The following is a 10,610-nucleotide window of genomic DNA, read 5'->3' as shown; positions in this document are numbered from 1 at the left end:
TGAGCCGTACAGTTGCTGCATCGCCATCTGGAGTCTTTTCCACACTTTTTCTTGGAATCCAGCCCTTTGCTCTCTTAATCCCACTCAAGCAAATCTGAGGTGCCCCACTTCATTTTTAACCATCCAGTCCGGGGGGTTTCTTCTGGACGGGTCTTGCGGCAGTGGCACCGCTCCCAAAGTCCAGAGTATGGAGCCCAGGCTTCTCCTGCATGAGTTAAACTGGAAGAAGCCACACTTAAAATAGCAATATACAGGGATGTTCCCCCATAGGAGCCACATCCCTGGCAGTGGTGCAGCACTGGTGTGAGCGAGCTGGGGGACTCCACCCCCCCCCCCGGCCCCAGCCATGCCCCCTCCATCCCATTCCGGCCAGGCAGATGCAGGAGAGCACCTTCTGCAAAGCAAAACCAGAGCAGGCTTGCACTGATAAACTAAAGTATTAGCGGCACAGACTTGTTCCTTTTTTTTTTCTTTCCACTTTATAGTATATATGTTATCATTTAGTTATAGGCAGATCACTTCACTATTTACAGTACATGAGCGTAGAGATTCTACAGTCTTTTTGATGTAAACAAGTAACTCCACGGCAGGGGAGTCTGGAAAAAAGAAGCCAGTTCTGAAGTATTTACACAATTTAAAATAGAACTTTTATACCCACCAGATAGATATAGATAATACATTGAGCGATTTGGTTAAATTATCTATGAAACTATAGAATCTGACAATGTAAAAATACAAGAAAACGTTCTCTCGTTTTAGAAGGTAGACAGTTAAATCACACTAGAAATAAATCTCTTTTTTAAAAATAATAACAATAATAATAAAGGAAAGGCATAAGAATCCATGCCATCTTTTAAGGTTAAAGTATATTACATAAATAAGGACACAACGGAACGGAACTGGGGAAAAAAATTAAGTAAAATATAAAAAACCACTACCAATTAAAAAAAAAACAGACTAAAAACTTGATTTTTAATCACAGAGGGGTCAATTCTGCTAGTTTTACTTACTCTGCAAGTAGAAAATTGCAGAGTTAAGTAGTACTTACTCAGCATGAGGAAGGGAGGCAGAATTGGCCCCTAATAATTATTAGCAGTGTCCTTTTACTTAAAAAAAAAAGAAGAAAAAGACAGAATTTAGCTTTTTTTTTTATAAATAACAAAGCAGATGTGCCCCTTTTTAGGTGAAATTCTTACACCTTTCTCAAGAAATGCATCAATTTAATCTTTCTCTCTCTTTCTCACATGCATACACACACTCCCTCCCCAACTCCGTATTTACCACAGCGTGGCTCTCGGCTCGGTGCTGTGGCCGTGGCCGTGGGTGCTGCGGCCAGGCTGCCGCTGCCACCCCTGACCCCAGGGTGGGCGAGGGAAGAGGAATGAAACCCAAAGGCTGCATTTGGCTCTATATTGCTTGAGATTGTCGGGGATGGACTACGACGCTTAGAACAGAAAGGGTGTCAGGGCTCAGCTATGAACAACAATGTATCTCAGTATTCAGCATACTTCCAAAAAGAAAGAAAAAAAAAAAACAAAACAGAAAAAAAAAGAAAAAAAAAGTTCTGGTCTGCAATTGCAACACTCCTTTGCACGGACCAGTGCTGAAATCAGACACTCAAGACTGTAATGTTGTGACTGAGCTGCCACTTCGTGAAAGAAGATGTGCAGCCCAGCTAGCTGTGCTGAGTAGGAATTGGGACAAACCTTTTCTTTGGGGCAGCACTGAACCGAAAACCCGGGATTGTCCTCTGCGTTCAGCCCAGACACTCAGAAACATTTGCTCCTTCCTGCGGAGCCCCAGGGACCCACGGGATTCCCACCAGAAACCTGGTACCCCACCCTGAACAATGAGCTTTTCTGGGGCAAATCTGTGCAAAAAAAGCAAAGGGGCTTTTTTGTCACAAAACTCTTCACATTCAGCATTTCCCCACAGTACCTGCAGGGAACTACTGAGGGACATTCTATAGTTATATATTTTTAAAAAAATAAATCTCCTCCTTACTTATTGCCTACCGTAATATACCCTTTTGCTCCCAGTTTCTCTTTGAAGTAGCGCTCCTACCCACCCCGCAGCCCCGGCCCTCACAGGCGGCGGGGGGCAGCTTCCCGGGGCTGCCGTGGGGACCGGGGTGCAAGGGTTCCCTTTTCGGGGCGCCCAGCTCTGAGCTGCACCCACGCCTGGGCACGCACCTGCCACGATGCCACCGGCTGGGCGGGGCATAAAGCTAATCCTCGGAGGGGGTCGATCCCTGCGCCCCGGCCCCCGCAGCTCCCGCAAAGCGCTGGGTGCCTCTTACTTCCCCGGTGGTGCGGGCTGCCTCTCCCTGCGCAGTGCCCGGGCATTGCTTTCCTCCTGCCCCATTTCTCCATTAGCATCCAAAACAGTCATAGTCACAGGTCGCTAAGGGAGTGAGCTCTCACCTGCCCCTTGTGCCTGAGCCCTCCTTCCTGCCCCTTTGCAGACTCAAGCACTGTGAGCTACAGACACCTTTACAGTAAAAAAAAAAAAAAAAAAATCAAGCAGAAACTTATTTTTCACCACAAACCCTGCATGAGGAATTCTAAAGCCAGCAGACCTGTGCTTCTTGAGCTGAACACCCTCCACTCTCACCCAGTCCTAAAAGTCAGGGGAAGCCCCTGGGGCTGACAGCGCGTGCCCCCTGCTTTTCCCTGCTGCAGCGATGGGCTGGCAAGCACGGGCAGCAGCAGAGGGCTGCCCCAGCCACAGTTGTGCCTCTGTGCCTTGCACGCCTCTGTGCATAGTGCGTAAGTCCTGGAGAAATTTCTTGGGGGAGGAGGGAAAACAAACCATCCCAATTTAATGGAAAAAAAAAAAGAAAAAACCCCAAACCAAAAAAAAACAAACCACCCAACCCCACTTATAGGCTTCAGGCACCACAAAGACCACTTATTGCATCTCTTCCTACCCTACGGGTGCAGTACTGATCGGCTCTGTGCAGGACGAGCCCTCCCCTTCCAGAGCACCGGCCTTGATATCCAGAAGCCAGGCACGGGCAGGGGCTGCGGGACGACCCGGGGCGCCCAGCCGCAGGAAAACAATGGGAAATTTTGTATCTGGGTACACCAAAACCAATGCTTGGGAAGCGACTGAGTGATCCCCCAGGAGAGGGCTCCCCCCAGCTCTGCACTAACCCTTCCCCTCTGCCACGCTTGATGCATCCCCAGCGGGGCCCGGCCGTGGGGGCTCGGTGCCGCTGGCTGAGCGGGAGATGGAAGAATTCCACTTACTTTGCTTTTTTTTGTTGGTTTTTTGGATTGATCGTTTTCTGAAAAACATCAGCACAGCACAGGACAGTACTACCCACCCTAAATGTGTCGCTATATACATTCTACATAAGCTCTATAGCAATCACATGTAAACATCATCGTTGTGAGGAAATACTAGGACAGAAAAAGGCAAAGCTACAATGAGGCAATTGCCAATAGCAGATGCTCAGTCTCGGCCAGAGCGACTCGTGTTTGCTAAGGTGGGATGACAAGTGGGGGGAGCTCGTGGCAGGAGAGATGCCGAACCTCGCTGCTGAGACTGCAATGGCACGAGGACCGTTCCCTGACAGCGATCGTCGCCGGCGGCAGATTGGGGACCCGCAGCTCAAACCCCACAGCGGCCCGTGGGCCCTCGCGCTGCCGGGCTGGTCGTCGTCAGAACCACGGCTCCCTCAAAAGCGGAGGGAAATAGCCGGGTAACAGTGCTGGTATCGGCGCTGCCGGCATTCCTGCTCCCGCCAGAGACCAGCTGCACGCGTGGCCCCGGAGCCAAGGGCCACCTCGGCAGCACGCAGGCTCTCGGCATTGCACCTCAAGCAATTTCAGAGGCTTTGGTCACGCTCCCTGCAAGACGAAAGAGTACCCACGCCAGGGAAATGAGAATAAAACCCCTAAGTCATGTTGAGGGGAGACCCCAGGAGACTCTAATCTATCTATTGGCAGAGTTAAGGCTATAATATTCTATCTACATAGGATGGCTGAATCCCTAGTGGTCCCTGGGCCTGAAAAATAAATGGAGACGATGGCGATGGCTTGAGGAATGCAGCCAGATTCCCGCTCCCTCAGGAAAACAGTGCCTCTGGCCAGCGCGTGGTGGGGTTTGCTCCAGCCGGTGGTGGGCTCTCTCCCCCTCCCTCTTTGCCCGGAGATGGAGGGCAAGTTTGCAAGCAGATTTTGTGGGGGTGCTGCTTGAGCACGCTTTAAATCCAGCACTGCCAGGCAGCCCCAAGGGCCCCCAGCCAGAAGCAGAGCGGGCAAGCGTGCCATGGGGCACTGGTGGGCATGGGGGACAGATCCTGGGTGCCAACTGGGTGCTGGGGAAGTGTATGGCTTATCAGGTACTGGGCAGAGCGCAGGCAGGGTGGGCGTTCAGCGCGGCTGCCGTGCCCCGCTCCTGCCTCCCTGGATTTTGGGCTGGCTGCCGGGCAGGGATCACAGACAGATCTTCTCGCCCCGCTCGCTTTGCAGGGGGTGGAAGCGAGCAGGGAGCAAGCCGCTCGGCCTGGCCAGTCTCCCAGCTGCCCAAGGAGCCGGAGAGAAGCCAGCTCCCTCGCAGGGACGCGGAGGCATCCATCCCCCAGGCTGTGCCGGCAGGACCCGTCGGATCAAGCCTGGCCGGCTCTGGCCACTCTCTCCTGGCTCCAAAGGCAGCGGAGGGCTGGAGCAGCGCTGGCAGCCCCCCGGGCAGTGCATCCTTTTACCACCCCTCTCCTTCATGCCTGCAAAGCTGCCCGGCCCCACAGCAAGAATGGCACGGGGCTGGCGTGCCCCACCGCCCGCCGGCTCCATCACGCACCAGGACCGAGCTCAGCATCTGGGTCCCGCGACCCAGGCGGGCTGGGGGCTGGAGGGGCTGGGGGACTCGGGCCACGCGAGCAAGAAGAATGGCTTTGACAGCAAAGTGGGTGACCCCGATGCGACTGCCGAGCACCCCGGTTTGCCGGCAGGGAAGGCGGGTGCCTCCATGGCCGACAGGTGAATGCTGGCTCCATGACTCTGCTCTGACCCCCCATTTGCTGAGTGGCAAGTGCCTCATTACAGTGCATAGTTAAAAAATCAAGGAAGCGGTACAATAAATCTGAATTACAGTACATCTGAGCCATAAATACATTTTTTAAGTATATACTTTTTTTTCTCTTCTTCTATTAAAAATTAGTTTATAATCCTGATTCTATTCACAATTAACAATTTCATCATCACACACTACGGACAAAAAAATGTTATGGTGAACACAGCTGCAACTCCGCGGCGGGAGCACCGGGGGGGCCAGGAGGGGGGAGAGGGGGTGGGGGGCTCCTAGGCTCACCCTAAAACAACCAGTCAGAAGCGGGGGGGGCTAACGTGTGGCAGTGAGACATCAACACCATGGGGACTCACAGACAGAAGCAGCTTTGTTCAATGTAAACATCGATCGGAAGGGACAGCAGTCTCTCTCTCGTGCGTGCGTGCTCTCGCTCTCTCGCTCTCTCTCACTTTCCATAGACTGAATAATTTCTTTGAAAACGTAAACATATTGGAAGTGCCTTGACTGAGGTATTGAGGTATTCCTCCAAGGTTAAGGCTGTTACCGATGCAGGCTTAGCTGGGCCTCCTGCAGCAAGCTGTCGAAATCCATGGTCTCGTACTTGCTTTTCACTGGAGCTGGGGAGGACTCCTCCACGCTGCAATCTGGGAACGGCAGGGATACAAGGCAGATGGGTCAGGGAGCAGGGCGCTAGGCACGCTCGCTGCCTGGCGAGGAGGAAAACTGAGGCACGCCAGGGCACTGCTTGCTCCCCCGCTACCGGCATGCTGCATCCCGGCACCGCAAAGCCAGCCTGGCCGAGGCGGTGATGGCGAAAGGGAACGGGGACGGTGCTGCCTCTCCCTCATCGACAAGGAGCTGTTGGGCAGAGGGGTTGTAGCGGTGCCCAGCCCGGCAGGTCACACACCACAGACACCCCTTTCCAGGCGCGCAAAAATCTGCGGGATGCAGCTGAGTTCTGAGGTGCTGACACAGGCTGTCCCCGCAGAAGCCGTGCCGGTCATGGGGAGGAGGTTGCCTGCCTGCAACCCAGCCGTCGGTCAGAAGCTGAACAAGCAGTGCCACCGCAAAGCCTGGGAAATTCAGCAAATGCCAGAAATAAGGCTGCCTAATTTAACAGCAGCTTTTGGGTGTATATTTTTGAACGAGCCATGAATGGCACGGTTGCATTTCACCTCTGCCTGTGGGCTTTGCCTCTCATCGTGCACCAGGGCGAGCAGGGTTTTAGGAACGAGCCAGGCTGTGCAATACGGGGCTGACTGCTGGCCTTGCAGCAATCTGCAGGTGAGGAGCACTGAGGGAGGTTCTCTTATGCAGGGGGGCAGCTCTGGCCCCCCTCCCCGCAGCACTGCGCAGCCACGTGCCAACATCTTCATCATGGGGTGCTATCTGTTACCTATCTTCTCTGTGCCCAAAATGAGAGGGACTTATGTAGATGAACATGGGCATTTGCGCCCACAACCAAAGTCAGAGGGATTGCTGCTCTGAGCAGATGAGATATTATAAGGTGCTAAAAGATCAAGCAGTACTTGTGTCAGACTGGGCATCTACAGATAAGTCAAGACTTAGGGCTTTATTTTTTGGGCCTCAGTCTCTCACGCATGAAGTGGGATATTAGAACCACTTCACCCCCTGCAGAGGGTACAGAAATAAATGCCCCGTGTTCGTGAAACACCTGAAGATCCCAGTCACGAGGGCTGAGCGAAGCCTGGATCACAGTTCTCTTGCAGGACTAGCACAGGGTTTCACTCCTGTCCCTCAGCTCAGGCTGCAGCCCTACCACCCAGGGAGGGACGGGGTCCAGCAAAACCCCGGCTAATGCTGTTGCCCAGCGAGACAGGAGGTCTTGCAGAAGCCCATACAGCACAGAAGGAGTTAATGCGACCACAGCACATTACAGTGCCATCATTTTGGCTCAAAAGTGCACGTGCAGTGTAGTGAATCTGTCCTGCAGAGCAGCAAACCACCCAGATCACCTCTTGGGCTAATGAGATGTGGCTGACTGCTTTCTCTAATGACTGGGAAGGGACTTCTCTGCTGGAAAGCATCCAGTGCTGTGGAGAAATGCAGCAGAGACAGGATGGGCTGTGGTCAGCTGAGACCCAGCAGCCCTGGGGCGTGATGCTATGTTTTGCAGCCAACACACTCTGGGTCCTCACGCCAGTTGCTCTTCTTCTCTCCCCCCAGTTTCCCAAGCCATCTGACTGAGCTAAGAGCAGCTACGTGAGCCGTGGGAGAGCCGGTGGGCTTTTCTTGCAGGCTTTAAAGAGGTTTAGGATCCTTGCGTGACTAGGTTTCAGCAGCGCAATGTGCCATTACAGCTCTGTGCTGATAAACGAGATGATTTGGAAAAAGCAGCTCCTGCTTTCTTACCCAAGTCAGTGTATCTGGTCCAGACGAAGTGCCCGAGGCCACCAGAGCTGAGCTGGAACGAAGGCTCGTTCCTCTTCCTTAGCGAGGTGCCATTCTTCAGAGATAAGGCGGCATGCTCTGAATACCGGTAGGTGATCAAGCCATATTTATCCCCCCTGAGCAACCAGAGAAAGAATTCAAGATGCGATGGGCCCCGCAGCCCCTCTGACGTGGCTCTGCCCAGCACCGTGCCCCTGGCTCTCCATCCTGCCATGTCCCTCCATGCTGCTGCCCCTCCATCCCACCAGCCCTCCATCCCACCAGCCCTCCATTCCACTGTCCCTCCATCCCACCGCTCCCCACCTTGCCCTTGGACCTGGGGACACACTGCATCTCCTCGCCCAAAGCGCCAGGACCGTGGGCTCGGCTGACCGAGGGGGTTGGCGTGACACGGAGCACTTCACCCCACCGGCACAACCGCATCACTCGCACGTGCACATCTGGATGCAGGGGTGACCCTGCGCTGCCTGGCAGTGCTGATGCTGCCTGTGGAAGAGGGTTTGTCTGTAGCCACTGGAGCCCCGGACCGCAGCTCGCTCCCCACCCACCTGTTAGTCCTGGACAGGACCTGACACTCCACGATTTCACCAAACACTTCGAAGCGTTTCTTCAGTTCACTGGAGCTCATGCTGCTGGAGAGGTTTTTGATATACACCACACGGCCTTCCCCCTGGCAAAGCAAGCGAAAGGTTTCAGGCTCCGGGATCCTGCACCTCGGGGCTGCTGATGGCTACTGGAAATGTGGGGCCATGGAGGAGTCCCTGCAAGCCAGCACCGGGAATCAGGCTGCAGCGGGGCAATACCACCGCGGGCACAGCCTGACACCTCCAGGGTCTGGCTGTCTCCATTCCAGCTAGCTCACAGGTGTCACCCCCAGGACACCACTGCTGCAGGGGACAGCCATATCCAGGCTGAAGCAGCCACCGCCCTCTTCTTCTCTTTTAAATTTCCCCTGCATTCCTGCAGCTTTTTCATCTTCTTCTGCTGAAGATACCAGGAAATATTCCCAATAATTGCTAGGGGCAAAATTCAATTGCGTTGCAGGAAAAAAATGCCAGAGGGGCATGTGTGAGCATGTGTGTGTGTGTGTGTGTGCGCGCGCACAACAGTACAGAGGACAAAGTTATTTCCCCGCACGCCCACCCCCCACCCGGCTCCCACCCATGGGCACACGCCGGGTTCCCAGTGCACAAGGCTGCTGCTGCGGCAGGACCGCATCTGTAACGGCTGAGCAGCTTCAGGGATTCCCCAGCTCACTCCGCTAATTGCCAATGCCAACTGCGCTGAAGCACCGGCATAGGATGCTCTGGGCATTTCTGGGCCAAGGACTCCGCGTATTGCCAATTGCCGGCAGCTTCCGCTTCACGTTGGGTTTTTCTCTCCCCGCTCCATCCCCATGGCCTTGTTTAACACTGGCCTCGCACCAAGGGATGCTCAAGCCAGGGCTAATGGGCTCCACTGCTGCTTTTCTGGAGTGGGAGATGAACTGAGGGCTGGGGATTGCTTTGTCCCAGCGTGGGGTCCCCGCTCACTTACGATGGCCTTTTCCCGTCTCTTCTCCAGCTGGCCCCGGTGCCCGCTCCCGCCCTGACACTGCTCGCTGTTCTCACACCTGGGAAGCGAGGGAGAGGAGGTCAGCCCGGGGGGTTGGGGGCATCCAGTGGGGAAAGCTTCAAACATCAAAGAGAAGCTGAGGCACGCAGTGTCTGCAACAGTGGGCAGGTGGGCACTCCGGAGCACTGGCAGCCGAGGAGAGATGGGGGTCTGGAAACACTGGAAAGGACACTGGAAAGTCCTTTCTGATAGATGGCAGAGGGGGTTCCCAGCTGGCACTCACCCCTTCGGCTCCTGTCCGTGCCCCATTGCTCCCAGTTCCACGGAAACCCCTGGCTGCTTTGCCCCAGTGCTGCTTTCTCTGGCCATGGCTGGTGTTTGCAGCAGCTGCTGATGTAGTACTAATTATTTCTATAGTTTTTCTTTCATTAATTAGCATCTTTATCACTTGGGCCATCAGAGCAGAGACAGCCAGAGCTGCCACGCACTGGGGCAAAAACGCAGGGGGCAAGAACAGTCCCAGGTGCCCTCCCCACGGCCCCTCTGTACCTGAAGGTGCGTCTGCTTGCGGGTGATCGGGACCGGCAGCACGAAGACCCTGAACTGGACCTGCTCCGGGAACAGTAATGCAAAGTGGTCCTGGAAAGGGGGTTTCTCCGCAGGCACAGCTTGGTGTCACCGTGCTCCTCCTCCTCCTCCTCCTCCTCTTCCTCCTCCTCCAAGGGGGAGCCGCTCTCACTGCAGCTGTCTTCAAAGACAGTGTCATACTCGGGGGTCTTGCAGAAGACCATGTCCTCGTCATCGAGAGCACTGTCCAGAAAGCCAAAGTGCTTTGTTAAGCTGGCTCTGATCTCCTGGTCTCTCAGCTGCTTGACGCCGTCCTTCCACAGCATCTCGCTGCCCGCCTCCTTGCCGCCGAGGTCCAGCCCCTGGTAGTGGGCGGCCGGGACCCTCCTCTTGTGCTCTGTCTCCACCTGGCCCGGGGGCTCCCAAGACTTGAGCACCTTCCTCTGCAGGGCGGCCTCGGGCTTCAGCACCTGGCAGTAGTCGTGGTCCCCGAAGGAGCGGGAGAAGGGCCGCTTGAGCACGCCCTGCTGCTCGGGGAGCACGGGGCGCCCGACGGCTCGGCTGAGGTGGGCGAAGAGCTCCGTCCTCTCTGGGTGCTTCCTGGGGGCTTTCCGGGAGGCTGCTGCGTCCCCTGCGCCCCCAGGGCTGGGGGCCGTCCCGTCCTCCTTCCCTGGCTCCTGGGGGATGTCTGGCTTGTACAGGTCCTCCTCGGCGGGCTTATACGGCGGAGTGGTGGGCGGCGTGAGACCTGAACCCCCCCGAACAAAGGGCAGGAGTCAGCTCTCTGACCCCGCCGTCCTGCCCTGTCCCACCCCAGCGCCTAGGCTGCACCAGGGGTTGCGAGGGAGGAGGCTGCTCAGCCCCTGGAGCCTCATCCATCCAGCAGCACGTGAGGAAAAAGAAGGATGCCTGATCCCAGCAGGGACCAGAGGACCCTCCCTTCCCTCCTGTCTCATGCAGGGGCCCCCTGAACAGCCCCCATCCCAAACATCCCCCTGAGCTGCTCGCAGTGCTCGGATGCGGAGGCAGTGCACTGGAAGTCT

General features: G+C 55.4%; 1 protein-coding gene across 1 annotated transcript in view; it reads right to left on the bottom strand.

Annotated features, from left to right (window-relative positions):
- Nucleotides 1–5,574: 5,574 nt before the first annotated feature.
- PPARGC1B (peroxisome proliferator-activated receptor gamma, coactivator 1 beta) overlaps nucleotides 5,575–10,610 on the bottom strand; it is a 48,960-nt gene continuing 43,924 nt past the window's right edge. Inside the window, exons 8-14 of the mRNA XM_010579244.1 lie at nucleotides 9,690–10,315; nucleotides 9,550–9,609; nucleotides 9,438–9,487; nucleotides 8,983–9,058; nucleotides 7,995–8,116; nucleotides 7,408–7,562; nucleotides 5,575–5,678 (exon numbers count right to left, since the gene is read on the bottom strand). Of these exons, the coding sequence (XP_010577546.1) occupies nucleotides 5,575–5,678; nucleotides 7,408–7,562; nucleotides 7,995–8,116; nucleotides 8,983–9,058; nucleotides 9,438–9,487; nucleotides 9,550–9,609; nucleotides 9,690–10,315 (1,193 nt within the window). The remainder of the gene's footprint in view (nucleotides 5,679–7,407; nucleotides 7,563–7,994; nucleotides 8,117–8,982; nucleotides 9,059–9,437; nucleotides 9,488–9,549; nucleotides 9,610–9,689; nucleotides 10,316–10,610) is intronic.

This window comes from Haliaeetus leucocephalus, unplaced genomic scaffold (genome assembly GCF_000737465.1).
Source record: "Haliaeetus leucocephalus isolate CR32 unplaced genomic scaffold, Haliaeetus_leucocephalus-4.0 Scaffold656, whole genome shotgun sequence".
Taxonomy (NCBI): Eukaryota; Metazoa; Chordata; class Aves; order Accipitriformes; family Accipitridae; genus Haliaeetus; species Haliaeetus leucocephalus.
The sequence above is the reverse complement of the archived record's forward strand: the minus strand, read 5'-3'. Positions and strand labels throughout refer to the sequence as shown.